This window comes from Aspergillus piperis (genome assembly GCF_003184755.1).
Source record: "Aspergillus piperis CBS 112811 unplaced genomic scaffold BO85scaffold_4, whole genome shotgun sequence".
Taxonomy (NCBI): domain Eukaryota; kingdom Fungi; phylum Ascomycota; class Eurotiomycetes; order Eurotiales; family Aspergillaceae; genus Aspergillus; species Aspergillus piperis.
In genome coordinates, this window is record NW_020291594.1 from 656,245 (window position 1) to 683,885 (window position 27,641).

Below are 27,641 nucleotides of genomic sequence, written 5' to 3' on the forward strand. Positions count from 1 at the left end.
AATTAGTCTAATATTTACTGATTCATGATGATTGCTGAGTAGGTTCATCCCAGTGGTGTTTAGTTGCGGTGTATTGGATTCCAAGTACTATGTTTCTACCGTGCGGATAGATAACTATCTGCACGAGCTCATTGGGTTTATGGTTTGAAGATCTGGAGAAGCTCGATTGAGTCCGAAAATTAGGGAATCACATTATTTCGCATAGAAATAGCACTCAAAAACGCCAACAGAAGCATGGGTATGGTATGGTAGGAATAATGGGTCTAATGTACTCAGCCGTTACTGCTGAACGCTTCTTTTTCTTCTTTATGTCACCGTAGTATGCATCTAGAAGCCGAACTTTGAGCCGAGTGCTATGATTTCGTTAGCTTAGTCTGTGAGACAGAAAAGGGGTACTTACCGCCAAGGACTGCCTTCTTCTTCTGGTTACTGACAAACTTGTTCACGTCGCGAGCCCAGTTGCTGCTGCTCTCTTCCAGCCGATCCATGCTATCGCCGGCAAAGTTGAGTCGTTCGGTGCGTTCCTGCACTTGGCGCGACATGTAGGACAAGTATCCTTCCTGGCTGCTCGACGATTTGTTTGTCGGGGTTCTGCCTTCCCGGAATGCTTTGCGGCGCTCCTCTTCGTCTAGGCGCATCTGCTCCTGCATGCGCTTGGATGGTGGCCGGTCGGGACCGCCGACTGTTATGGGTCAGTCGCTAATTGTAGGCTAGTTAGGGGAGTATACGTACTGAGAATGTCCATATCGGCTGGGGAAACGTATTGAGTTCCTGAGATCCACTGGATGTTGGTGATCGTGGGTCGTGGGGGCATGACGGCTTGCGGGTTGTAGAGCTGGTCTTCGGACTGGCGTCTAGATAGTCTGTTAGTATCCACAGCCCTGAAATCAGATGATAGGTGTTGCCTACAGTGCGTGTCCTCCTCCCCAAACACTGAATAAGCCCACTTCAGAAGGACTGGTCCAGACCATGACGGTGCCGTTGGAGGAGATCGTGGCATCCGAAAGGCGCCTCATGTCAGCGATCTGATTGATTGGGCTGGCGCCAATCTCCTTCAGACCAGGGATCGAGAAAGCTCGCGTGTATCCGTCTCCGAAAAGCCCAACCAGACTGTATCCACGAGCCTCAGTCTTGACAACCGCAGCGGAATCGCAAAGGTAGTCATCCCAGGACCTATGGGCACCCTTGGAAGTTGCTGGCTTGAAGATTCTGCACCCGGAAACAGTCACCGCGACGACGACACCATGAACGCGGACACCGTTTCTCAAACCTCCGACAGAATTGGGGGTGGCCAATGCAAGTCCGCCGTCGTCTGCGTTGACGGGAATGATGTTGATAACCTTGTCATCCAGCAAGCTTGTGCCGACAAATTGAGCACAGTAGCGCCCACCCTCCCCTGGCAGAATCTTGAATGTGGCCAGGTTGCCTCTGTTAGTACCCACGAAGCAGCAAATACTGGAATAATCTGCGAGACGTCAGCACTATCCACATCACATAAACTAGTATTCTCACCTTCGCCCTCAAGAGTCAGCACACCAAACTCAATGCTGGTGGGCCATTCAGGAGCCGGGCTCTCAGAGCTGCGCTTATTGAAGATACTGCCTCGCTTGTTCACCTTGAACAGCTCAGAAAAGTGAGCTGTGTGGATGATTGCGGGCCCGCGCAAATCCAGGATTGCTAGACTACCTCCTTCGAATCCAACAGCGACAAAGCCCACTTGACTATGCTTCAAGGCAGTCACTGGGCCTTGCTGCATGTTCAGGAGTGTCAGTGGAAGGATACCCGTCTTCAGTCCAGGGTCGACTCTGTGAGTGATCTTGGTCAATTTTCCAGGCCCTTCATTGGCACCTGGAGCCTCTTCACGACCAAAGCTCTGGTTGTTTCCCCATCGGAAGACGACAAGCTCGCCGGTGCGCAAGCCGACTGAGAGCTCACCCGTTGAGCCTCCAAAAGACATCTCGGTCACCTCTACGTTTCCGACACGGCCAACAGCTCGGGCCAGGTCCACTTGAACGACGTCCCCGTTTTCGATCTCGTCATCAACACCAGCATCCCAGATGCGAATAGTGCCATCGGCATGAGCCGTCGTAAGAACATTACGGTCTTCGAAGCGCTTTAACGGCTTCCTTACCTCCGCCCCTCCGAGCAAAAACTTAGGTCCCTGTGATCTTTTCTCCTTCAAACCCAGCCAAGCAGAACGATCGACTGACGTCAGGGTGACCTTGTTCACGAAGGGGTGCACGAAACTAAGGTAAGGATGGAGCATGTTTGTCGGAGTGATGGGATGACCACTAGGGAAGCTCATCGTGATGACTTCTCCTGAGGACAAGAGGGCGAGCAATGCGATGGGGTCATGGGCGCCGCCATAGTAAGGAGTACTACGAGGGATGGGGCAGAAGTCGACCACTTCCGCACCGGGGGGAGTAGGTAGGATTGCGGTGCGTTTCGGGGTCTCAAAGTACTTTGCGATCATTGCCCACGAGGAAGTCTGGTAATTAGGGGTCGGTCCCAGGTCAATGAAAGTCAGCCCTTTGTTGGCTTCAGCTTTCGGTCGACCGCCAGCGATCAATAGTCCACTGTCATCTCCGTTGTCTTTCACACACCATGCGATGTTGGTGATTGGGTCTTTGAGCCCGGTAGCCGACTGGGGTCGTTCGGGGCTTACGCCCGGCTGGTCAACGTTGGGGGTATTGATGGATCTGGCCATAATTTTGCGGCCGTCCTTCGAGTCCCAGAAAACCAAGCTATTATCGTCATGCACCGTCAACACGAAAATACCGTTCGGGTGCCAGAGGGCCCTAGTCAGTCGAGGCCGGCGCATTTCCGACGCCGGAACATCACCATTTCCTCCCAGAGCACCGGGTGGGACCTCATATTCAAAATACTTTTGAGCAACATTCTGCTTGAAGGAAAACGTCACAGCACCTTCCGGGTATCCCACCAAGATCTTCCCAATATCCCGAGGCGAAAAGGAAAGACTGAGAACAGGACAAAGGCGAACACGGGCATTGCGCTGAGCCCACAAGTTGGGCACCCGGAACGGCGTCAAAGTTTCACGATCCAGATCGTAGGCAATGATATCACCTAATCAATGATACCTCGTCAGCACGAGAAACATCACAATCCAATTCAATATACCCCATACCGTTTTGTAATCCAATAAAAGCATAATCGAGACTCGGGTCGGTCAGTAAAGCGCTCGCATGACTCGGCGGAGCGTACGAGACAAGCGTCTGTCTAGTTTCCAAGGAGAAGATGCTGATTTCACTTTTCGAGTCGACACTGACGAGCTTATCGGCGCAGAACTGAATGAACTTGGCAGAGGCCTTCCGCGGTAGCGAGAACACCACCGCTACTCGTCGTTGACCGAAGACGTAGATCTGACCATGGCCGAATTGTGTGTCGCTTGTTCCGACGGCGAGGAGCGACTGGACGGGATCGTACGCGATCGCACTGATCTGGGAGTTTATACCGCACCGTGCGAACTATGAGCAGCAACAGCAGGAGATTAGTATGCAATGCACGAGACAGGATCGAGTAAGGTAAATATTCGGGGCGTTGCTTAGTGATATACATCATCGAGGGCGAACAAGTCCGGCGACAAGTTCTCGGAGAAGTCCTGTTGAATGCCGGCCTGCTTTCCCCGCAGAAAATGCGCCATTCTGGCGGATACGGAACTCAAGGGATGGGGTTGGGGAGGAGGAGAAAGAGGGAAAAGGAAGATGAGAAGTCGCTTGAGAGGTAGTATATAAGAGCTACTTAAATCATAAAATGACAATAAAAATAAAGCTGCGACGACACCCCGCGGCAGAGGAGCAAGAGGAGGAAGAAGAAGAAGAAGAAGTGGTTGTTTCAATGACAACCGCGGAAATCCACCCAAACGGTTGACGCCATTAAGGCTGACTGACCTTTGAAGGTGATTGACTAGTCCAGCTTAGTGCGTTGTGCCCCGCCCGCCGCGGGATTCAAATGGGGATCCCTTGCTGGCTCGCGCTTGTTGAAGATTACAATGATGATCCGTCCTTCTCTACTACTGCTCAATTGTGTGTAGGGTTCTACATTGCCATGTTCTCCAACAGGGCTCTCCGTATTGGTTCCAGCACAGAATGAGTTCGTATTTCCTCAGGTACCAAATCTCTCATCTGGGTGGGAATCAAGGAGGACTTCGCCAAACTTCGTAGGCAGCAACAAATCATCGCCAAGACAGCTTCCATGCCGATATGACCGAATCTTGCATTGGACTATTGGCTTTGATTTTCATATGATTTCTCCGCAAGCGATCAAAGTCGTAATCATCATGTAGGCCTATGATCGAACACTGCTATGTAGCACTAGGGACCTTTCCCATTCTTGAGACCCCCAAAGTCTGGCTGCAGATCGGCCCGGCCGATCGAGCCAACTAATTTGTGTCTCAGATCCATCTATATAATCTTCCAGGGTACATCAATGTCCCTGGATATCGCAAGTTAACATAACGTGCAAATCCCGTCTACCGAGGCCATTTCAGCTAATATCGACGTTAGTCGTCTCCTAGCATCAATCTCGGCGGCCATTCCCTGATCGCGGTAGTAGTGTATCGTAACCTGGTGCACAGCACGATAGCAGGCATACCTAAGAGGTCGACAGTCAGCACACAGACTATATGCCACCTTCTGCAGTCTCATCTAGAGATCACATACAGTAATTGACGGGCCACCTGGGCCTTATTTGCCTTCAGTCGAGTACCAAAGCCTTCCAACACAGCGGGAGACGGCGCCTCAAAGATCTCCGCCATATGCACATCGCCCCAGAGAGTATTCTCGAGCCCTAGAAGTCCTGCGAGCTTCTTCGACCCCGGATTCAGCACCACCTGCGACGGTCGGCCTAGTCCAACAATCACTAGTTGCGGTGACGTGATTTCCTCGAGTGCAGGGGACAGCCGACGAACTTGGTTTCGAATCTCCGCATATGGAAGATGAACAAAGGCATCTTCAGAGTCCCGAAGAATGCCTTCTAGAAGTGTCACGAACGCTTCTCGCCAGGACTGCTTCCCTGATCCACAGGCTACCTGATCTAGTGACCCAAAGGAGCTGGAGAAATTCTGTCCGATCTCACGAGCTAATGACCCCAAGGCCCGGTTGAGATCATCCCGCTCTTGCATGGTAAGCGCGGCTTCCAGCTCCTGCAGTGTCGCCCCGTTGACATAGTGTCTTACTAAGAAGGCAGAGCCCAACGGTCCTCCATGGAGACCATAATGCAGGAAAGATGGGATATATGGAGTGTCTTGTTGAACCAGGATGGAGTGAGCACGGGCTTCAGTCTCAAGTAGAAGCTGTTCTCGTCGTAAGAGAGGTGTTGTCGACCCTGGAGAACACTTCAGAAGCAGTTGGACCCCATTCGACAGTACGAGACGACTGATTGAATGTAGGTGGCCCTTGAGCGGATAGACTCCTTTGACTTGCACCGAAGAAGAAAAGTGGCGTTGAAGGATGGAGCCGAGAGTATAAGAAGGTTCAAGGTCAGGAACTAAGATAGTAGATAAAGAAGGCGACATTTCGCGCAACACTTTAGCTCTTCTGCTTTAGCGCTCGCATGCTCGCTACTAGTACAAGATATAATTATGATGATCCATATTGTTGGGGGAAGGTAAGCAAATATAACCTGAGCGAGCAAATCTTTACTGCAGTCATCGGGGAGAAAGACCAGGGCGGCCGCAACCCGGGGATACACTGGGGCCCGGACATGGAACAGAGGTAAGACGCAGGTTACTGCAGTCGAACAAGGAAGGTAATAGATTATCTAACCCACAAAGCAGCAACAGCTAAGTATTACTAGGAACAGGGAAACCAGTCGATCGATCTCGTTTCTGAGCGTCAGATGATGGAGGGACCCCGTACCGAGGACAAGGAGCATATCCCTTATTTGAAAACATTAAGCGAAGCGGAAGATCCATATCCGAAGCCCCTTACTGAAGGGGACATCCGTCCGGGATCCCCACTGTTTAAACTGGAGCAAGAAGACCCCAAGAAGCATCATTGGAGTATTGGTCAGGAAGTGAAGGAAAGAGTTGTGATCCATGGAGACGCAGCTCGCCTAAGGCTCCCGCTCTGAGAAAGGCGCCATGCAGGGTGCATCCACACCGGGCCAATCACAGGCGGGCCTTGCCGAATGCGCATCTCCCCGGTTGTATCGGCCGGTTCGAATGCCGATGTTGCAGCGGACTCAATCTATTTAGTTTCCATAGTCTATGCATAGAACAAAGTAGTACTGCTCCTACGATGATATATCTTCCTGCTATTTGGTTACCATTCGCACAATGTTCGCAGAAGGTAGGCGGCTTGTGCCGCCTTATGTATCTTGTGCTTCTTGGGTAACTTTGGGCACAACCCTGTTCTGTTCGGCCTCCGATCAGGCTATTGGCAGCCGGACCGTCCCTCGAGCGGGGATTAGATGAACTATGCTTCCCCTTGCCATAGCCTCTTATCTCTTAATTACACCATTTCGAACTGAAATGCCGGTTTCTACGCATCATGTGTCGGCTCTAAAGTTCATGTGGCTCATAGAGGGGAAACCCGGAAGAGAGGGCAATTCAGTTGTTAGGATATCGCGAACTTTGTATATACACATTTCTAGCTTTTGTCTTCGTGGAGCTGATGAGGCGACCACACTTCGCCACTTAATCAAGATTTGCCCGACGCCAATTGTTCGCCCAAATTTACTCGGGGAGAATGTAGGGTTAGTCCTTCGTAGATTCAGCGGCCTCTGCCTCTGACGTAGCCGCTGGACTGTATAACTCGGCCAGGTTATACTTCTTTAACCGATCGTAGTCGCTTCCGGCAACACTCATGCCAATGACATTCTGATAGTTTATTGTCAGTAATGGGTTCTGAATGAGTGGCATAGAAGCCGCGGCCGTCGAGAACTGACCTGGATAACGGTGACGAGGATGATCAAGTCATAGTTCTTGAGATCAACAGGATGCTCGGGCCCCACGACATCTGCAACAGTCTTGATGACTATGTCGCGATTGAACTTCTTGTTGCTTCGCACAACAGGTCGAATTGCGTACTGAAATTCACTGGTCAATGAGATTTCATGACCCTCTAGGCCTTAGCGAGACTCACCTTCTTGGGAGGCCCCCCGGAATGGAAATGCGGTTTGAGGACTTCCCGTGCAAAAGACTCCAGGTCGACACTGAGAGTTTTGCGAACGGAAATTGCAGGTGTCATGCGTTGGATGTATCGAGATCGCTTCTTTTCAGGGTTGGCAGCTGCGTCTAAGCAAAGTTTATGTACCATTTCCTCTGGATTGATGGATTTGTCAAATCGCACAAACAACACTGAAACATATTAGTGTCTCTCAAACTTAGATCACTTTCAAGGAGGATAATGAGGGTAACGCACGACACGGCAAATCCATTCTGATGGCATGAAACGGGCGCGACTTGCTCGCGCTGGGCTTCAGTCCTTCGACCTCTTTTCTGATTAGGGCCTCGATGTCATCATCGTCATCCTCCTCATCCGAGTCGGGCTTGTCTCCATGACTGTCACTGCTGGATGACTCCACACTCTGGACATAAAACCAAAATAAGTCAGATGGAGGAGCATATTATCAATCTGCCAGATACCGTGGGTTTCTCTCTATGCGCAAAGCCTGCACTTCATGCTACTAACCTGCGAGAAAACATCCACTACCTCTGCCATACACTTTCCTTCCTTTCCCAAGTCGCACGACACGAAAACTCCCCAGTCGCCTCCCTCAATGCCCGACTTATTGCCTTGTTGGTGTTTCTGCCATTGGCCACCTCCCTGTGCCGCCACACATTAGATATCAATTACTAGATGGGGAAAAGCCAATGGGGAGATGTTTGTGGTCAACATGCCACGGACATCAGATGGGGCAGACCTTTCTCTTCTTAGCAGGCTGAACGGATTTCCTATCAGGCATGGCTCTCTTCCCTGATCCAGCCATCGACAGATGTTAATGCGCGGGTGAATGAGACGGGATGCCGGTACGGGATTTGTGCGTGGGCAAGTGGGGAGGAGAATTGACCGCAGGGAGTGCACGCACGTTGCCCGGTTGTCCGAGTTGACAGGGAAGATTCGAGCTTAGTGGTGATATTAAGCTGGTCCTAGAAGTTCTAGATGCACTACTGGTGACACGAGGGTTCCCAACAGATAAGGGTAGGCATGGCGCGGGGGGGTTTAAAATTCCACAAAAGGAATAGCGGCAAAGCGGGCGATCATCATCCCACTTGGTGGAGTGACGGCCGGTTACTTGCTGCGTTCTTACTGCAAAGTGGTTTCGGCCGGATTGAACTTGCTTGCTTTTTGAAACTAGTGCATCTGCTGTTATCAGTTTATCGCTGCTTCCGCAGCATCTCTTACTTCCAGGGTTCCGCCATAGCTTATTTGACAGGAATATACGATCAAACCACCCCATCCACGCCATCATGGTCGGAGATCTCCTGGAATTCACGCAAAGCATGAAATACCTATCCAGTAGGAATGATCCCGGAGATCCCGCTGCCATTCACCGTCGCATGGTGTGGCTGTTTGCGTGAGTATTGTAGTTCGGTGACACTATTTTTGTCTCGAGTTCCACCTCTACAGCATGACATCACGCGTGCCCTTTCATTCATGACGTACGGCCACACTAGGTTCCAGACTCCCTGGTTGCGACAGTCAGAGGCACCTATTAATACTCTTTCACTCCTCAACACCTAGTAAATATCATCTTCTCAGACACATCCAATACTTCTCGCGCTTCTTTCCATACTAGCTATATCAATCCCCATCTTCTCGCACTGCTCAATTTATCGTGATGGCGACCGATATCGCTACCCGGGATCTTCGGAAGCCCATCACGGTTGCCGAATACCTCTTCCGTCGTTTGCATGAGGTTGGCGTTCGCTCTGTGCATGGCGTTCCAGGTGCGACTTACCTTCGGGGATTTGGGGAGTGTTTGATCCCGCTAACCATCATGGATTATTCCAGGTGACTACAACCTCGCAGCCTTGGACTATCTGCCAAAGTGTGGCCTCCATTGGGTGGGCAATTGCAATGAACTCAACGCCGGTATGCTTGAACCCATCCTTTTGTTGTGATTGTACTACCTTGTGATGGTGACAAGTATTGACTTGAACAACCTACAGGATATGCCGCCGACGGCTATGCTCGGGTCAACGGAATCGGTGCCCTGATTACCACCTTCGGCGTGGGTGAGCTTTCAGCGCTCAATGCCATCGCTGGTTCGTACTCCGAGTTTGTGCCAATTGTTCATATCGTGGGTCAGCCCAACACCAAGTCTCAGAAAGATGGCATGTTGCTGCACCACACCTTGGGAAATGGCGACTTCAATGTGTTTGCGAAGATGAGTGCAGGCATCTCCTGTACCCTCGGTCGCTTGAACGAGACACTGGAGGCTGCAACACTAATCGACAATGCCATCCGTGAATGCTGGATCCGCAGTCGACCTGTCTACATCAGTCTCCCCACCGACATGATTACCAAGCAGATCGAAGGTGACCGCCTCGACAAACCGCTGGATCTTTCTCTACCAACAAATGACCCTGAGAAGGAAGATTATGTGGTGGACGTTGTCCTGAAGTACTTGCACGCTGCGAAGAAACCCGTTATTTTGGTGGATGCTTGTGCCATCCGTCATCGGGTCCTTGATGAAGTTCATGACTTGATGGAGGCTTCCGGCCTGCCTACTTTCGTGGCTCCGATGGGCAAGGGAGCAGTGGATGAGACTCGTCCGAACTACGGCGGTGTGTATGCTGGCACTGGATCGAATGCGGGTGTTCGTGAGCAGGTCGAGTCTTCCGATCTTATTCTGAGCATCGGTGCTATCAAGTCAGACTTCAACACCAGCGGATTTTCGTACCACATCGGACAGCTCAACACCATTGATTTCCACAGTACTTATGTGCGCGTGCGATACTCTGAATACCCAGAGATCAACATGAAGGGAGTTTTGCGCAAAGTCATCCAGAGGATGGGTGCTGTCAACGCCGCGCCAGTCCCGCATCTCTCCAACACGCTTCCTGAGAGCGAGAAATCTTCGAGCAACCAGGAGATCACGCACGACTGGCTTTGGCCCAATGTTGGTCAGTGGCTGAAGGAGAATGACATTGTCATTACCGAGACGGGTACTGCCAACTTTGGCATTTGGGAAACCCGATTCCCGGCAAATGTCACGGCCATTAGCCAGGTTCTGTGGGGTAGCATTGGCTACTCGGTTGGGGCATGTCAGGGTGCTGCGCTGGCGGCGAAGGAATTGGGCAATCGTCGGACTGTTCTGTTCGTTGGTGACGGAAGTCTTCAGCTCACCGTGCAGGAACTGAGCACCATGATCCGAAACAATCTCAACCCCATTATGTGAGTGTTCCCTACGGTGATAAGATCCAGGTTGTAACGATACTGACCGCATCAAGCTTCGTCATTTGCAATAACGGATACACCATTGAGCGGTACATCCACGGATGGGACGAAAGCTACAATGACATCCAGCCGTGGGATATTGAGGGTCTGCCCCGGGCCTTTGGAGCCAAGGACAAGTACACGGGCTACAAAGTAAAGACGCGGGATGAGCTGAGGCAGCTATTTGCAAACCAGGAGTTTGCTTCTGCGCCACACTTGCAAGTAAGTAATACATTGCCCTAGCATTTCAATCCTGTCCAGGAGAGTGCTAACCAAGACGGCACAGTTGGTGGAGCTTCACATGCCTCGTGATGATGCTCCCGCCGCGTTGAAAATCACGGCTGAGGCGGCGGCCACCAGAAACAAGTAACGGAGGATCTCCAGGGCCTTGAGGCAATCTCGCTTCTTCCTGTTAACGCTTTTCTCCCCTTTCTTTTAGCTTGACCTGTCACTCCTGGAGAGGAACAGACATGACTCTGAAGCGGTAGTGTAATTGCAGAATACGAAATCTAATGAATTCCAGTCAAGTTGTATGCGCACGTGCCCTTTCCGTATTGATGATTTGGGGTCTTGGGTGGTGCGTTTAGGGAGTCTAGTGCTTATCATACATTCCCAATGCCAAGGGAAAACATAGTGGAACTAGCTTGATAGTCAGCCAGCCAGCCCAACGTGCCGTCTGAGACAGTCCAAAGTTGGGGAGGAATGGCAAGCAGATAGATAAACACATCGGCAACGGACAGTAGTACAAATGTAGTTAGTGAGGTCTGAGTACGAACCAGCCCAATTGAGGAGGAATCAAGTAGGAAAAGGGGTGAGAGATGAGTAGTTCCCTAGGGCTGAACAACTACGTACAGGGGGCAACAACTGTCAGTGACTCAGTGGAATGGAAGGGTTGGCCCACCTTTCACTTGATGGGTCTAAGAAGCCCATGGAAAGGTGACGGAAAAGGGGAGAGACAGCGAGAAAAAGGGACTGACTTTGTTTGGGGCAGCTTATCGGGGGGAGGCCACCACGTGATCGACGGGAAGGACAGACAAGTCGGCAGGCGCTAAGGCGGCCAGCGCATCAAAGCTCCTCAGGATTTCCCTGGGCGGGCCGCGACACACGGCGACAGGTTAGATTACTTACTCGTTCCAAAGTATCTACCCCATATGAATCTGGCGAGCAGGCCTCTGTCCCTTTCCTTGACGAAACACCTAATTAATCTATACGGTGGACTGCTAATTTGCCGCCACCTGCCACTAATCCACCGTGCGGTCGAATCCCCAGCGGTTTTGCTAATGGTATGTCTTAGCTTCCCCGTTGAGCCTTCCGCCGCATCATCTCCCCCCCCCTCTCTCTCCCCTCTCCCCTTCGACTAGTATTAAGCTAGAGGGGACTGGACTTGTCCCGATTATTAGGGGTTGATTGCCGCAATCTTACCATTTGACTTACTTTAGGAGATCCAGCTATCTTTAAGGATTTGACACACCCCTCTGAAGAACGCCCAACTTGTTCCTTTCGCTACGGTTTGCGTCTGCAGCTCGACTTGCGTGTGACCTCTCCAGTTTCCAGCCTCCTCTTTCCTCCCCCCCGTCCATTCCCCGATCAGGTGAAAAAAGCTGATGCCGTCCCTCTGCTCCCTCCGTTCCTGCTTACGTACTGTCGTTCGCTCCGATCTGGACGCTATCTGCGCTTGATTGACGTGCTTCGAGAAGAGGCGATTGCCTGCTCTTCCATCTTGGTCGCTGAAATTACCGCTCCAAGTGCTGCTCGGACTGAGGGGCATCATCGATTGCGTCGTGTCGGCTTGTTCTAGCTCTGAACAATGTGGGATTGCCTTGGGTTCTAAGCTTTCATGATCTATCAGTCCCCACTTCAGGGACAAGTTTGATTGCGCAGCCCCGTGAGGTATATGAGAGCAGAACCTTATTGGATTTCCAGGACAACTTGTCTGCTCGTTAGACTCCGACATCCGCCTCCTTGCATCAATCCATTGGAGACGTCGCAGACATCGCCAATATGGACGGTCAACGGCCGCAGCAGTACATCCCCGTACCCCCGCCTTCGTCGGCGACACAACCCTCCCAATCGCACATAATACCTTTACCACCGCCACCGCCTCGTTATCCTCCTACTCAGTCGCAGGGCGTTATGCTTCCGCCGCCCCCGGGACCACCGCCCGGGACAGCATATGGCACCTCCAAGCTTACCAATTCCCAACTGCAACATCAGAATACACTTGGGTGGCAGCAGCAGAGCTGGGCACGGCAGGCACTCTCACAAGGGTATCTTCCACCTCCTCCGCCTCCCCCTATGGTCCCTGCGAATCAATCTCCATACGGGCGTCCTGCAGCTCTGTCGATTCCCTCCGCTGAAACTCGGACGTCTGCGACTTACGTTCCTCAAGCTGGTACATTTGGTCCGGGGGTCGGGATTCCGCCCTTCGACGTACACTCGAACCCCACGTACGACGGTGCGGGGACAATGCAGCCCAGCGACAGACAGCGGAACCCATCCACCCAAGCCTACGAATATCCGGCCACCGACTCTTCTCCGTATAAACGGGATGCCAATGTCCCTGCCACTCCTTCTACGACTCGCAATCTACCTTCCTCTCTAGCTGTCAATGATGGTGCTCATGATATGGCTTCAGTCAACTACTCTGCCACGAACATGCAAAACTCGCTACAACAGGCGTCTGCGCCATCTTCGGAACTGACCACATCGGGCAGTCATCGCCATAACCACAATACATTGCTTGGTGGCATGTCGCCAAATGAGGCCTCAGTCCAGTGGCCTCTCGATCGTGTCCTCCAATGGCTTGCGAATAACGGATTCTCCACGGACTGGCAGGAAACATTCAGGTCTTTGGAAATTCAGGGGGCCGACTTCCTCGAGCTAGGACATGGGTCAAATGGCCGGCCCAACCTGGGCAAGATGCACCAGGTGGTCTATCCTCATCTTGCAAAAGTGTGCGAAGCAAGCGGCACTCCCTGGGATCAGATCCGTGAACGGGAAGAGGGCAAACGCATGCGCCGCTTGATCAAGAAGATCCATGACGACGGCAGTTATGATACCGAAATTTCTATTCAGAAGCGGCGCGATTCTCACCCGATAAGCGCCCACGATGGCGCGCCTGACGCTTCGCCGAAATTGACTTACGAGCCCAGGTCCGCGGGCCCAACAGGGAATCTCACAAACAGCCCTAATCTCAAGGCCCCACAGCCCGCATATGGACAAAGACAGAGCGTTCAGATGCGTTCTTTTACAACACCCATACCCACCACCCATGATCATGCGTCTTCCGAGCTTGCTCCGAGCGAAGCTAATACAATGTGGTCCCGATCGGACTATTCGCGAGCTGTTTTGTCTAGCATTGGCGGCGAGCATCACAGGCAGAGCCCTTCGATGTCCAGCGATGGCGGAACATTTCAGATACCTATTAGATCTTATGAGGACAGTCCCAAGAGCGGCAGTCCAGCAGCGCAGCATGCTACTCTTGCACACACAGGCCCCTCGTCATCCACGGGAGATCTAGGCGTCAAGTTCGAGCACTCACGCGGCAACAGTTCGGATTCGACGACTGGTCGCCGGTATTATGAATCCATCAGGCAAGACGGCGGGATCCGTCCTTCGCCCCAGGAGTCAAGCAACCGTCATTCTGGTGGAGAAACCCCGTCTTCATACCCCAAAGACCACCGTAATGGGCTGCTGGGCTTCTTCAAGAAACGTTCCAAGGCAGGCGATTCCAACCACCCGTCTCCAGAGGAGCCTTTTTTGGAGTCTCCCACCAGTCCAGTGAACATGCGCCAGAACAGCTCGCAGCTGCCTTATAATAGGCCAAATTTCAGCACCAGTGAGTTGTCGCTGGGCGGCGAGCGGCCGTCGTCTTCATCCATGTCGGACCATGAACGATTGGCGTTGCGAGGTAACAAGCCAATGCAAAAGAGCAAAAAGTGGACTTTTGTGACTCTGGACGGATGGAACTATCGCTTGGTCGACATAACCGAGATGGACTCTGTGGAGACACTGCGTTCTGCCATTTGTCAAAGCCTTGGAATCGCTGATTGGACTGGGGCGCAGATCTTCATGACAGAGCCCGGGCAGACTGAACACGATGAGCCGTTGAATGACACTAGCCTGGCTTTGTGTCGACGGACCAAGTCAGACACGGTTGGCTCATTGAAGCTGTTTGTACGAGGGCCCCATATGCAACTGGGTGTGAATAGCTCCACTCACTACGGCTTGGGGCTTTCGATCCCAGAGAAGGGCACAGCCTCACCCACGTCTGCTCACCATTTGCATAGAAAGCCGCTTGATGATGAAGCTCTCAGCAGGATATCTCCTCATAACCCAGCCAAGCCTACGTCTCCTCAAGTGTCTTCACGGCAGCAGCTCAAAGCTCCCAGTTCCAAGCTACCGCCAGCCTCGCAACCATCAATCACAACGTCTCCAGTCGATGGTGGCGCCGAAGCAGGACTGCCGACTGATGCCGAGAAGGCAGACTTGTTAGCTCGTCACGAAGAACATATGCGTGAGGTTGAGCGGAAACAGAGGGCCTATCGCATCTCAAAGGTCCCCCCGATGCCACAGCCGAGAAAAGATGTCTATGGCGAAACTGGTTACAGGCGTGAAGGTGTCATTGATTTTGATCAACCTCGGACGTCTCCTTACGAAGACAAGAAGTCTGAGCCGCTCGTGCCCCTTCGCAAGCCTCCCACTGCGCCTCACGAGTCAAGTACACTGACTAAAGTCAACTCACTAAGGAAGAAGGATGTTGAGCGGCCCCGCATACAGACTACCGCACAACCACATGGTACTCATGGTCTCGGTGCGGTATTGGCTAGTGTTGGTAGGATGACCAGCGCCATTGGAACCCCGTCTCCATCAGTTCCCACGCCACCTGCTGCCAGTCAGGAGTTCAAAGGACCGCAATCATCGGAGCAAGATAACCAAACAACGCCGACAGTGCATTCGAGCCAGTCTCCGGCACAACCTGGTTCTGCGACTCCTCAGGAACCAAAACCGACTCTGCAGTCTCGCAAGTCATTTGGACCCGAATTTGACTTTGAGGAGACCAAGGTCTCATTCCAAGGGTCACCGGTGCCACAGCAGCCCCAGGAAGACTCCGACGAGGACTCCGATGATGGTCTTTTTGCCATTCCCATCGCGAGTACCAAGACCCCGGTTAAAGAGAACCCGCCTGTGTCCGTCTCGCCCGAGTCGCAAAGGCGAGCCGGGAAACCGTCTCTCACACTGAACACTGAAAACAGGCTACGGAAAGGATTATCCGTTAGCTTCAGGTCCCCAAGTGCTACCCGCGAAACGTTCGCCAGTTCAAGCGGGGAATCGGGCAACAGGAACCCGTCCTTCCTTGACATGAGTGCTTCGCCGGAGGAAGAGAAGCCACCCCGCAGGGATTCCTTTGCCCAAGGAGACCTGTGGGCAAGCAGACCTCCAGTCGAGGGCGTTATTGATCACCTCGATGACTTCTTCCCGGACATTGACCTCGATACCCCTTACCTTGACGGGCAGGGCATGTCACCCCCTTCATCCCCGGCATCTAAGGTTGCAACCGACAACGACATAATTCCCAAGGATAAACCAGAAGCTGTATCACACCCCACACCACATACACCTGCGCCGCCAAGCGAAAATACCCTTGGCTCCAGCGAGCCAACCATCAAGCCTCAGGATCCAGGAGTCGTTGCTCGGCGGAACGTCAGTCGCTCTGGCGGTGGACTCACACGCATGAAATCGATTCGAGAAGTAGCAAAAGGTGCCAATCAAGCTAGTAGGAATCGGAGTGTGACGGCCAATACCGGCAACCAAAGATCCGGTGATATTTTGCGTCGCAAGAGCACGAAGATGTTCGGCGCCAAGATTATGCAAATCAGTCCGAAGCGTGGAAGCCGACTTAGCCAGCTGGACCCTATTCCCCAGAACCAGGCGCCTGCGGGCAATATCCCTCAAAGACAGCCCACTTTCCGCATCATCCGTGGTCAGCTCATCGGCAAGGGAACTTATGGCCGCGTATACCTTGGCATGAACGCTGACAATGGTGAGGTCTTGGCTGTGAAGCAAGTGGAGGTCAATCCTCGGATTGCCGGAACAGACAAGGACCGCATCAAGGAGATGGTCGCAGCGATGGACCAGGAAATTGATACCATGCAACATCTCGAGCATCCTAACATTGTGCAGTACCTCGGTTGCGAGCGAGGCGAGTTCTCCATCTCAATCTATCTCGAATATATTTCTGGTGGCTCTATCGGCAGTTGTCTTCGCAAGCATGGCAAGTTTGAGGAGAGCGTGGTCAAGTCTCTGACGCATCAGACCCTGAGCGGGCTGGCCTATCTTCACAACCAGGGAATTCTCCATCGCGACCTGAAAGCCGACAATATTCTCCTGGATCTGGACGGAACATGCAAGATCTCCGACTTCGGAATTTCCAAGAAGACAGACAACATCTACGGAAACGATTCGACCAACTCCATGCAGGGCTCGGTCTTTTGGATGGCGCCCGAGGTCATCCAGTCCCAAGGACAAGGGTACAGCGCCAAGGTAGACATTTGGTCTCTCGGATGTGTGGTGTTGGAGATGTTTGCTGGACGCCGGCCGTGGAGCAAGGAAGAAGCTATCGGCGCAATCTTCAAGCTGGGTAGTTTGAGTCAAGCCCCTCCGATCCCTGAAGATGTTTCCATGAACATCACACCAGCAGCGCTCGCCTTTATGTACGACTGCTTCACAGTGTAAGTGACATTGCCTTCTAGAGCCCTTTCCCGCCAGACTGACATGTTATAGGGACTCGCGTGATCGGCCAACTGCTGAGACTCTCCTAACCCATCCCTTCTGCGAACCCGACCCGAAGTACAATTTCTTGGATACCGAGCTCTACGCCAAAATCCGCCACGTCCTGTAAAGCCCCACCCACCTAGCACGATGTTCAGTATTATCATATTTCCAAGCATCTCTCTCTTCCAGCGTTTCGACTATGCATTTTGTTTTCCTCTCCCCTGCATCATACCCAAATCTGCAGCATTTCGCATTCGGTGTGGCATAGTTTGTTTGACGGAATCCGGCTGGGTGAGCTTAATTGTTTTGAATAAGATTCTGGATATGCCTGGTCTCTTCTTGGTTGAGACATAATCACAGAAAAAAGTGTCTTGTCCCGTTTCGTCTTCAATACACTGTATATACATTCGAATTCAAGAAAATAAGAATACTAATATCTACTAGTACTACCACTGTACAAGAATAAAAGTCCATACTATCAAGACCTTACACTCCCACCCCCACTCAAACTCCCCTCCTCATCATCCTCATCCCTCCCCAACCCAACAAAACCCACCCTAAACACCCCCTCACACCACTCCGCAAAAGTATCCACATCCCAAACCTCATCCTCCCTCCCCTTCCCCTTCTTACTCACAAAATTCCCCCTCCTCCTCTCCGCATCAACATACATCTCCCAAAACTCCTCATAAATCTGAATGACCCGATCCTGCACCGCCCCCACCAGCGTCTCCCTCATCCGTCCATCATCCAAATACTCCCCCAACACCTTCCTCAAACTCGCCACCTCCCTCTCCACATTCCCGCACAATGTATCCATCAAGCCCCCAGCAGAGGGAAGATTTCCAGAGGATGTCCTAGCCGGCAACGACGCCGTCATCTTTCCCGCCGCAATCTCATTAATGAATTCGTTGATCACGGTACGGAGCCGTCCATCCAGTTCGACCTTCGCGTCGAGCATGTTCTCCACGACACGGGGGAGGAGGCCATGCCCCACTAATTTGAAGAGATTGCGCGGGTTGAAGAGACCTCCGCGTGAGCGCAGCTCGTAGAAGGTGGATGTCATGGCGGAGAAGTCGAGGGTGGTTTCGGGCGTGGTGTATTCGATGTCGAAGGCGACGATTTGTTGTTTGAGGATTAGGAGGTGGCTGAGGAGGAAGAGGTGCGCGTCTGTTGGGGTGGTTTTTGTGCGTAGGAGGGTGCTGGCGCTGTGTAGGGAGGTCGTGGTTTGGTGCACGATTTGGTGGGCGAGGTCGTCGAAGACGGTGGACTGGTTTGTTTGTATGTTAGTTTGTATGTTGGTTGGTTGTGAGGGGGGGAGGGGAGGATAGGGGTGGGATGTACGTTGACGAGACGGTAGATTCGGCTTAGGAGCCAAATGGCTTTGCGGAGGGTTGGGTACCAGCCGCTTTGGTCTTGGGTTGTTGGGGACTCGAGGTCCCATTTTGTCGCGGCGGTGGTAGTGGTGTCTTCGGGGTTCGTTGATGATGGGTCGCTGTCGTTGCTGGGTTTGGTTGTTGATTTGGGTCGGGTTGGGAGTGTCGTTGTGGTGGGAGTGTCTGTGGAGGTGATCTTGCGGCCGCTGATTTGGCCTTCGGTGACGGAGATGGAGAATTGTTTGTTGCGAGCTGGGTAGTCGAGGTCTTCGGGGCGAGGTTTGTAGCGCTCGATCTCGTCGCGGAGGAAGGCTTGCGCGCGGAAGACGAGGCGGGTTTGGACGTCTTCGAGGGCGGGTTGGATCAGCGCTGGGAAGTCGAGCTGGTTGGAGTCGACTTGTTGCTCGATATCCTCGTCCTGGTCGAGCAGGTATCGGGTTTGCAGGAGGGTACAGAGCTGGCAGAGCTTGACGATCTTGTCTTCGTGGATGATGCGCGGTCTAAGGTGGTCGTAGAGCGGTTCGCAGATTGTTTCTAGGAAGTCGTAGAGTCCGCCGTGGCCGTGGAACCATTCGCCCCATAGTTCGAACTCGTCGAGGCATACGCCGCGGATGTAGCTGATGCTGGCGCGGGCGAAGGAGACGAGGTCCTGGGAAGACGTTGGAGACTGCGCGAGGTCGTTGAGGTTCTTGTAGACGAGGGGGATGATCAATTTCCCGCGCGTGGCTGCGTAGTTCGCATGAAGCTCGTTCAGCAAGCTCTGGTATTCGGCTTCGGTGCCCTGGTCGGGGTCTAGAGGCGGGACGGCTCGCTTCTGGATCTCGAGTCCGATCTGTTTCAGTTCCGGCGCGCCGACTCTGAATTTGGCGTAGAGCAGCGTGGACATGGTTGTGTCGTTGAGCTGCTTATCTGCGATCTTCTTCGACGCATCGGCGTATACATCGCGGAGGGAGGACACAAAGTGGGTTCTGGTCAAGGTGAGGGCACGGGTCATGAGTAAACGGTACCGGGAGCGGTATACGCCAGCTTCCTTTTGATCGGGCTGCGAAGTAGGACCCATTAGCTAGAAAGCGATAGACATTGTGATGTATACTGACATGTGTCTCCATGTAATCCAGGCATTCGTCGAGACGCCGTAGCATATCCGAGAATTCCTTCCCACGAACTGTATTACCAGCCCCAGGAGCATTCAGTCTCCTCGACGCAGGATCCAGAAAGTCATAATACTGGAGGTTCTCTTGAATATCCTCCGCCAAATCCGAGTCATGCTTCTGCGCAGAGAGCAGCCCCTCACATTGTTTCCGGAATTGGGAGGTCTGCGATTCCACGGCTCTGAAGTCGTTCGAAAGGCTAGTCAAAAGATCGAGGGTCGACGACGTATCGGTCAATAAGGAATCGAGATGGGACTTGGACATTTGAAGCTCCTGGAGGCAAGCTCTAAGGACAATTGATGTCAGCATAGACCAGGGGCTCTGTGGGGGGTGGGCCGCGGATGGGCGTACTGGTACTCATCGTAGCTAGCTTCCAGCAGGCTCTCCTCTACCTCATTGTACCATTGTGCAAACTCCAGCTCATTGCGAATATCGGTAACCGAGTCCACATCATCCGGAATTGTCTCGAGTTGGGTGGCCTCTTTGACCTTCTGTTCCAGAGCCCGGCCCGACGGGGCAGTTTGGCGTCGACTTCGCTGTCCTGCAGCTTGTTGGCGCATTGTGGGGTAATTCTTCAGTGTTCAAAAGATGTTCCTTATAGCCTCTGCATCAAAGCCCCCATAAAAACAAGGTAAACAATCCCTATCAAACCCAGAGCCCAGGCGCAGGGAAAGACAGAGGAGCAATGAATCCGGCGTGGCTTCAATGCGCTATTCTGCCGGGGTCTTCCGCCTACGCGACTTGAACATCCAGCTGATGTTTTGCCTCTTTCTCATTGATCGATCAAGATCCGCTCAGGAATAAGCAAGAATATTGGAATTTAACTTCAGTCTCGGCGTGCGAAACCATTAAGCACTGCCAAACATCATGTGGACTCATCGGGGGCGGCAATCGGTGACCACCGTCGTCACCAACTCTTCACGTCGCCTTGTGAGAAACAACCGATCTATCGCCACGCCCTGGCGCAGATCTTATGCCAGCAGTAACAAGGGACCGGAGCCTTCGGTTAACTCGAACTGGCTTCGGAACTCTTTGGGCGTGGCGGGAGCAGGCACTGCTGCCGTTTTCATTTACGAATATGCTACATCCAACCCGAGTCAGATTGAGAAGCCAGTGGAGAAGGTGAAAGACCTCGCTAAATCCGCTGAGGAATTGAGCTCGCAGTACGTACAGCACAAGCGGAGTGTTAAGAGTCCCGGTGTCTACGTCTGGGGCAATAACGCCTATCGCGTGGTTGATCCGGAATCCAAGGAGTCCGTGGTGAAGACTCCCCGGAAATTTGCCTACTTTGAAGGTCAAGTGCTCAGAGACCTCAAGCTCGGAGAGAGGTCCGGCGCAGCCATTACGGAGAATGGCGACCTGGTCCAATGGGGCAAGGGCTATTCAGAGACTGAATTCAAGCCCACAAAGACTCTTACCGGCAAGAATCTGGCTTCGTTGTGCATGTCCAACGATCGAATCCTTGCGTTGTCCTCGGACGGCAATGTCTACTCACTACCCATTGCCAAGGAGGACCAACTGGGTGGCCGCAAGACCAAGGAAGGGTCATGGGTGCCTTTCCGGTCGGGAACATCCAGTATTAGCTACCGCTTGCTGCAGCCGACATTGAAGCTGGGCGAGCGTGTAACCGCTCTCGCCAGCGGACTCGACCATGCTCTACTCTTGACCAGCTCCGGCCGGGTGTTCTCCGTTGCTGCTTCTACTGAGAATTACCCTTCGTTTGGACAGCTCGGTATCCCCGGCTTGACCTGGGCTACTCGCCCCAAGGGGCCGGTGGATGCCCTTCACGAGATTACTGCGCTCAAGGGCTCCAAGATCGTCCAGATTGCTGCGGGCGATTACCACTCGCTCGCTCTTGACAAGGACGGTAATGTGTTCGCGTTTGGCGACAACTCTTTCGGACAGTTGGCGATGGAGTTCAACCCGTCCTCACCTTTCTGCGACACCCCGACTCTGGTGCCCATCAGGAACCTCTACCGCGGTCCCTGGTTGCCCAAGGCCACTCGGGTCGCGGCCGGAGGTGCCAACAGCTTCTTCACGGTGGATGCGCAGCGCATACTCAGCTCCAAGGAGGACCCTGCCACCCTCCGTGACTTGGGGCGCATCACTGCCGATACCTGGGCTTGCGGACGGGGCATCTGGGGAGCTCTGGGTACCGGTAAATGGACCCACGTACAGGATTCACTCGCCAAGGTGAAGGCACTGAGTGGTCTTTCCGAATTCGATGAGAAGACCAACCGCCTGACGCCCATCCGCATCCATGATCTCTCAGTCGGCACGACACATGTTTCCGCGGTCATGAACAACAGTACCCATGTGGATTCAGCTCCCTCCAGCACCTTGAACGATACTCGTGACTGGGGATACGATGCGCTCTGGTGGGGAGGCAACGAGCACTTCCAGCTGGGCACGGGCAAGCGCAGTAACCTGTCCAAGCCGAACTACATCCACGCCCCGCCGGAGGAGGCAGACGAGCAGCAGGAAGCACGCCTCCAGATCATGCCTCGTCATAAGGGCAAGGTTGACCGTCGCACGGTGAGCATGGAGCAACGCGTGGTATGTGGACGACACGTCTCTGCCATCTATTCTTCCGTATAATTTGACCCCCTTCTTTTTCCATGTATAATGAACCATAATTGGTGCTATGACCATGTATATTAGCTATATCTTCTGGGCGCGTTATGAGGTGATTGGGGTCGAAAAAGTCGTGATCAGGGCATGTAATACCAACCTATCAGCACACAGCTGGAATTCAATGCAAATCCCATACGCTACATAGTACTAGGGTCTTTTGTCTGGAAGCGTGAATGGTTCCTCAACGGCCATCAGTGCCGGATCTCCACCAAAGACTGGGTCATGATGGCGAATACCCGGAAAATGTCATCACTTCAGTGGATCCTCTCGTTTTCCGCCTGCCCTTCCGATTGACTTTTGACAGCCACAATGGCTGCTCCATGAGCTGCTTTTTCTTTGCAATTCCTTGAGGTTTTCCCTTCAATATCGTTGTCGCATCGCCGTGTACAGTCTCTCTCCTTTGTCCACTCCTCAATATTCTCTTGTATATCCACCGATTCCTCCTCATCTCCTCCAATCTCTCACCCCGCATCCATGGCTTCTGCCCCGCCGGCCAGTCGCGCCGATGAAGTACAAAATGTGAGTCACACTCTTTTACCACTCCTGACGAGCTGGCGCATATTCCTCAACCCTAGCTCCTGTCTCTATGAGCCACTAGCATCATCCTATCCTCCAATTCGCACCATACTGACCGCATTGACTGCTCTACAGCTTCTGAAAGCCGTCGAGGATCTGCTGATTCCGTTCATCCGAAGCGCCGATGAGGACCCTTTAGCCCAGCAATCGCTGCACAACGGCACCAATGGCGACTCCAAGCCTCGAGACACGGCCCTCGTCGAACACAAGAAGCCCGAAGAGCTGCAGAAGCTCCTCCAATTAGACTTGCCCGACCAAGGAACCGGACAAGACGGACTCATCGAAGTCCTGCGCAAGGTTCTGCGCTACTCGGTCAACACATGGCACCAGGGATTCCTCGACAAGCTTTATGCATCAACCAACGCCCCCGGCGTAGCGTCGGAGCTTATCCTGGCGGCGCTCAACACCAACGTCCACGTCTACCAGGTCTCCCCAGCCCTGACCGTCATTGAGAAACACACCGGCAAGCAACTCGCCTCTCTCTTCGGCCTCAATGGCCCCCGCGCCGGAGGCATCTCCGTCCAGGGAGGCTCTGCTTCCAACACCACCTCGATCGTGATCGCGCGCAACAACCTCTACCCCAGCACCAAGAAAGACGGCAATGGCAACTACCGCTTCGTGCTCTTCACCAGCGCCCACGGCCACTACAGCATCGAAAAGGCCGCCCAAATGCTCGGCCTCGGCAGCTCCTCCGTCTGGGCCGTCCCCATCGACAAACAAGGCCGCATGATCCCCTCGGAGCTCGAAGCCCTCGTCCAAAAGGCCCTCGCCGAGAACCGCACCCCCTTCTACGTCAACGCCACCGCCGGCACCACCGTCCTGGGCTCCTTCGACCCCTTCCACGAAATCGCCGCCATCTGCAAGAAATACAACCTGTGGTTCCACGTCGACGGCTCCTGGGGCGGTTCCTTCATCTTCTCCTCCTCCCAACGCGCCAAACTCTCCGGTGCCGAAAAAGCAGACAGCATCGCCATCAACCCCCACAAAATGCTCGGCGTCCCCGTCACCTGCTCCTTCCTCCTCGCCGCCGACATCCGTCGCTTCCATCTCGCCAACACCCTCCCCGCCGGCTACCTCTTCCACAACGACGACACCGCCGCTGCCGCACCAGACTCCCTCAACGGCGAGACCGAACTCGTCGTCGACTCCCCCGAGGTCTGGGACCTCGCAGACCTCACCCTCCAATGCGGCCGTCGCGCAGACTCCCTCAAGCTCTTCCTCAGCTGGACCTACTACGGCACGGCCGGGTACGAGCAGCAAATCGACTCCGCCTGCGCCGTGGCAGCGCACCTCGCTACGCTGGTCGAACAGAACCCCAACTTCGTCCTCGTCAGCGAGAACCCGCCGCCGTGTCTGCAGGTGTGCTTCCATTATGCGCCGAACCGTGCATACGTGCATCCCCGCGGACTGGTCTCGAATGAGACGGAGCGCGGGAAGGCGAACAGTAAGGTCACGGAGCAGATCACGCATGCGATTGTGGGCAAGGGGTTCATGGTGGATTTTGCTCCGCCGAGTGGGGATGAGGATGCTGTTGGGAATGGGAAGTTCTTCCGGTGTGTGGTGAATGTTCAGACGACGAGGGAGACGGTGGAGGGGCTGATTCGGGCGATTGAGGAGGTTGGGCCGGCGATTGTGGAGAGGTTGAAGAGGGAGAGTGCGGGGGAAGTGTCGACGAGGAGGTTGGGGGAGAGGGGTCATGGTCCTGTTGTGCATCATTGAGGGGTGGGTTTGGTTAGTATGTGTCTAATATTTGGATATATTTTTGGGGTGTTTTTGTAGAAACAAAAGTCTGGGCTAGTATAGATGGGATGGTATAAATATAGAGGGTACATACACATACATATAGGGTGGGTATATAACGAGGAATACAGTGAATGAGATGATGAGCTTATATTCGAATGCACAGTGGATTGTAACAATGGATATCTCATGCAACTGATAATTACTACCAACTTCATCTATATATACACCCCCGGTGTACTCCCTCAACTAATTACCAATCTCCGCCCGTCTCTCAAGCACGCTTCTCGCCTCCGCCTCAGTCAAACTCTCGATCCCCAGTTCTGCAAGCACAACCCGCGCGCTCTCATTATCCTTGAAGAGTCGCTTCTCAACCTCCCATAGCCCGGGGCGTGTATCTCCCTCGACTTCTGAGTCCTCCGTGGTAGTGGTAGTCTTCGCATCAGCCGAATTCTCCAGTCCTAACAAAACAAGACCCTCCGCTAGTTTCTTCATGTTCTTGATAGAACTGCCAGCTGTTGGCTGCCCTGCTCCGCTTCCTAGGGCGGTGTCAACGACACTGCAGAGATGTTCAACGTCGCTGATGAATTGGGCGGCGCCGGCTGCGGAGAAAGTGTTTCTTGTGAGTACACTGCTCCAGAAGTAGGTTTGGATGGCGAGGAGGACCTGGCGGGTGATGCGGCGGAGCGGGGCGACGCCCAGTGCGCGGGAGAGGAAGGTAATTTCGGTGGAGAGGGTGCGCATTGCTGGTGCGAGGTCGGAAGTGGGAGGGAGAGGAGTGGTGGTGTTACTCGTGGAAATGGAAGCCCAGGTGGAGACGCGGGAATAGGGTTTCAAAGCAGAGCGCACGTTTGAAGTGAGTGTGGAGGTGATGATGGATTCTGAACGGAGGCGGAGACGGCGGTAGGCGGAGGCGGTCTCGTCGAAGAGAGCGCCATCTGTTGAGGATGCACCGGTGCTTTGGCCGTGGTTGTTGTTCACGGCTTGGGAGGTGCGGGATGCGACGTCTGCGATGGACATGGTGCCCGCTACATTCTTGCCGCCATCTTTGTTTTGTCGAACGCGGTCTTGGAGCTCCGTCCAGAGTTCGACGAAGAAGACTTCGTTGCTCCAGTCTTCCATCTTCTTCTCGAGGTATTCCGCGCTGCCGAAGACTCGGCAGAGTCGTTCGAGCCCGGCCACGCCTTCGATGCTGGCGGCATCAGCGCCTTGGACGGTGCGGCCAATGGCGGAGGTCATGGCGAGGTAGGCTTCGAGTGCAGAGTGCAGGCGTTCGTGGAATTGGTCGAAGATGGTGATTTGGATGTCGATGAGGAAGCGCAGCTTCTGGCTGAACGAAGACAAGGGCTGGTAGCGCTCCGTTATTGTCTCGAGAAGATCGTTCACCCGGATTGCAGCCTTGGTAGGCTTGGTTGAAGTGAGGTCGACGCCTTCATAGTCGATGTGGCCGCTATCCGGGGTGTCGACGATCTCCTTGTAGCGGGCCAATGCGAATTCCTTTTCGACCTGAAGCCAGCGGCCAAACCAGCCTTGCTTGGTCAGGACTTCCCAAGTCATTCCCCGCCAGTCGTCGGTGGAGTAAGGATCCGGTAGGTAGTTCCACGACTCGCGAACTTCGTTGTCAAAGTTCATCAATTCATGCATGAAGTGGCTCAGCAGCTGCGGGTGATTCGAGATCTGAGGTAGAAACGTAATTATCTTATGATTCAGCACTGGCAGAAGCGCTGTGATATAAGCGTGGGATGCATTGTAGAAGTTCCACGCTATATCAGTGCCGACATTCTGTGCCTCTTGGTCGAAGATGGGTTGGAGGAACGAGGCGAAGAATCCTCCAAAGTTGTTGATCAGGTCCATAACATGAGCCAGGAAATACTCGGGCTGCCCTGAGTTAGAGACTAGTCTTCGTTGCTGCAAACAATGTACGTACCTTGTCAAGCCTATTTGTCGGCTTGTCTCCGCTGAAATGGTACTTGAAGCGCAGTTCGAGCGGATGCACCATGACTTCCAATGGTAGTAGAACTGGCGGCTCGGCGCCATGGCGTTTCGACACAGAGGTATGAGACTCGAGCTCCCTATAGCTGACTGGTTACACCCAAGCATTGAAGTTGACCTTGATGCCACGTACGGTTTCTGCAGGCCCAGAAGCAGTTCCACATTCTCCCTCCACTGTGCCTGTATATCCTCCGGGAAGTGTAGTTCCTTCGAGGGCCATTTCATCTGCTCCATCGTTCCCTGTAGTCGTTGGGCGAAGTCTGATTTCATATGCTCCCTGAGGGCGGACGATAGCTTCCCCACGTAGTCGACCAGGTGAGGGGCAGCCCCTTCTGCAGCTGGCTGAGCATCTTTGAGTGACTGGGCAACGTTGCGTAGTCGGGTATATGACTGGATCGCGATCTGCGGTTGATCTTTGATGTTGTTCAAGGCCTCCTTGCTGTTTTCAAGATCAGCGACCGTTGTCTTGCTTAACATGTTACTATTCCATACCTCAGCTCTTCCGCCTCCTTGAGCAAAGTCATATAGCCCCTCGCGATCTCAAGCCTCCGCAGCTTCTCTATACTCGCTTCAAAGCGCTTCGCTGCCTCATCGCTAGAATCCGACCCCGTGAGTTCTTTCAAACGCCGATCGATATCGGCCTGTTGCTCGTTGAATGCTTCGGCTTGCTTTCGAGTGGCTTCGGCATGGTCTTCGGAGGCTTTCGTGGCATTCGATAGCGCTTCGTGAGCTTCTGCTAGCTTCACATTCAGCTGTCAGCAAGTGTTTTCGAATGTCTGCTATTGATCTGGGGATGGGAGTACGCTCTACCTGCTTGCGTTGGAGCTCATGTTGGGCTCGGAGACTCGACAGCAACGAGTCGAGACTTTCCAAGTCGGCAGTTACCTGCAGCTTGTCATTTAGATAATCCTCAACCCGTGTCCTCTCATGCGATGACAGAACAGAAGCTGGAGTCGCCATTGTTGATAAGCTGGCGGGGGAGAAACACGGGGAGA

At 53.4% G+C, this 27,641-nt stretch overlaps 9 protein-coding genes across 9 annotated transcripts; 5 read left to right on the top strand and 4 right to left on the bottom strand.

The window, feature by feature from the left end:
- Positions 1 to 57: 57 nt before the first annotated feature.
- BO85DRAFT_415455 (uncharacterized protein) lies at positions 58 to 5,995 on the bottom strand. Its single transcript, XM_025657691.1, has 9 exons — positions 4,680 to 5,995; positions 4,477 to 4,611; positions 3,575 to 3,677; positions 3,146 to 3,485; positions 1,513 to 3,084; positions 910 to 1,465; positions 733 to 854; positions 401 to 682; positions 58 to 353 (listed from the first exon to the last, which is right to left on the bottom strand). Exons 1-9 carry the CDS (start codon positions 5,531 to 5,533, stop codon positions 328 to 330), a joined length of 3,990 nt encoding a protein of 1,329 aa, XP_025518207.1. The 5' UTR covers positions 5,534 to 5,995; the 3' UTR covers positions 58 to 327.
- Positions 5,600 to 6,090, top strand: BO85DRAFT_435957 (uncharacterized protein; the record flags this gene model as incomplete). The annotated part of the gene is made up of 3 exons (XM_025658554.1): positions 5,600 to 5,625; positions 5,666 to 5,732; positions 5,815 to 6,090. The coding sequence occupies 3 exons, from the start codon at positions 5,600 to 5,602 to the stop codon at positions 6,088 to 6,090; spliced, it is 369 nt and encodes a 122-aa protein (XP_025518208.1).
- Positions 6,091 to 6,554: 464 nt separating this feature from the next.
- Positions 6,555 to 8,105, bottom strand: BO85DRAFT_446825 (THUMP domain-containing protein). The gene is made up of 6 exons (XM_025659590.1): positions 7,885 to 8,105; positions 7,653 to 7,787; positions 7,383 to 7,548; positions 7,104 to 7,318; positions 6,907 to 7,047; positions 6,555 to 6,838 (listed from the first exon to the last, which is right to left on the bottom strand). The coding sequence occupies exons 1-6, from the start codon at positions 7,924 to 7,926 to the stop codon at positions 6,716 to 6,718; spliced, it is 822 nt and encodes a 273-aa protein (XP_025518209.1). The 5' UTR covers positions 7,927 to 8,105; the 3' UTR covers positions 6,555 to 6,715.
- Positions 8,106 to 8,698: 593 nt separating this feature from the next.
- BO85DRAFT_446827 (alpha-keto acid decarboxylase family protein) lies at positions 8,699 to 10,942 on the top strand. Its single transcript, XM_025659591.1, has 5 exons — positions 8,699 to 8,911; positions 8,976 to 9,056; positions 9,134 to 10,361; positions 10,418 to 10,625; positions 10,690 to 10,942. Exons 1-5 carry the CDS (start codon positions 8,803 to 8,805, stop codon positions 10,771 to 10,773), a joined length of 1,710 nt encoding a protein of 569 aa, XP_025518210.1. The 5' UTR covers positions 8,699 to 8,802; the 3' UTR covers positions 10,774 to 10,942.
- A 1,462-nt stretch (positions 10,943 to 12,404) lies between these two features.
- bck1 (putative MAP kinase kinase kinase (Bck1)) lies at positions 12,405 to 17,304 on the top strand (the record flags this gene model as incomplete). Its single annotated transcript, XM_025661492.1, has 2 exons — positions 12,405 to 17,134; positions 17,187 to 17,304. The coding sequence occupies 2 exons, from the start codon at positions 12,405 to 12,407 to the stop codon at positions 17,302 to 17,304; spliced, it is 4,848 nt and encodes a 1,615-aa protein (XP_025518211.1).
- A 351-nt stretch (positions 17,305 to 17,655) lies between these two features.
- Positions 17,656 to 20,361, bottom strand: BO85DRAFT_415467 (Golgi transport complex subunit COG3; the record flags this gene model as incomplete). The annotated part of the gene is made up of 4 exons (XM_025657692.1): positions 20,056 to 20,361; positions 19,651 to 19,990; positions 18,522 to 19,595; positions 17,656 to 18,447 (listed from the first exon to the last, which is right to left on the bottom strand). Exons 1-4 carry the CDS (start codon positions 20,262 to 20,264, stop codon positions 17,656 to 17,658), a joined length of 2,415 nt encoding a protein of 804 aa, XP_025518212.1. The 5' UTR covers positions 20,265 to 20,361.
- Positions 20,362 to 20,420: 59 nt separating this feature from the next.
- On the top strand, positions 20,421 to 22,557 carry BO85DRAFT_222892 (RCC1 domain-containing protein). The gene has a single exon (XM_025654722.1). The coding sequence runs from the start codon at positions 20,572 to 20,574 to the stop codon at positions 22,300 to 22,302; it is 1,731 nt and encodes a 576-aa protein (XP_025518213.1). The 5' UTR covers positions 20,421 to 20,571; the 3' UTR covers positions 22,303 to 22,557.
- Positions 22,558 to 24,768, top strand: BO85DRAFT_222898 (pyridoxal phosphate-dependent decarboxylase family protein). Its single transcript, XM_025654723.1, has one exon. The coding sequence runs from the start codon at positions 22,813 to 22,815 to the stop codon at positions 24,631 to 24,633; it is 1,821 nt and encodes a 606-aa protein (XP_025518214.1). The 5' UTR covers positions 22,558 to 22,812; the 3' UTR covers positions 24,634 to 24,768.
- Positions 24,769 to 24,786: 18 nt separating this feature from the next.
- BO85DRAFT_391821 (RINT-1 family protein) lies at positions 24,787 to 27,632 on the bottom strand. Its single transcript, XM_025656825.1, has 5 exons — positions 27,457 to 27,632; positions 27,139 to 27,386; positions 26,780 to 27,085; positions 26,582 to 26,726; positions 24,787 to 26,532 (listed from the first exon to the last, which is right to left on the bottom strand). Exons 1-5 carry the CDS (start codon positions 27,604 to 27,606, stop codon positions 24,904 to 24,906), a joined length of 2,478 nt encoding a protein of 825 aa, XP_025518215.1. The 5' UTR covers positions 27,607 to 27,632; the 3' UTR covers positions 24,787 to 24,903.
- Between the last annotated feature and the right edge of the window lie 9 nt (positions 27,633 to 27,641).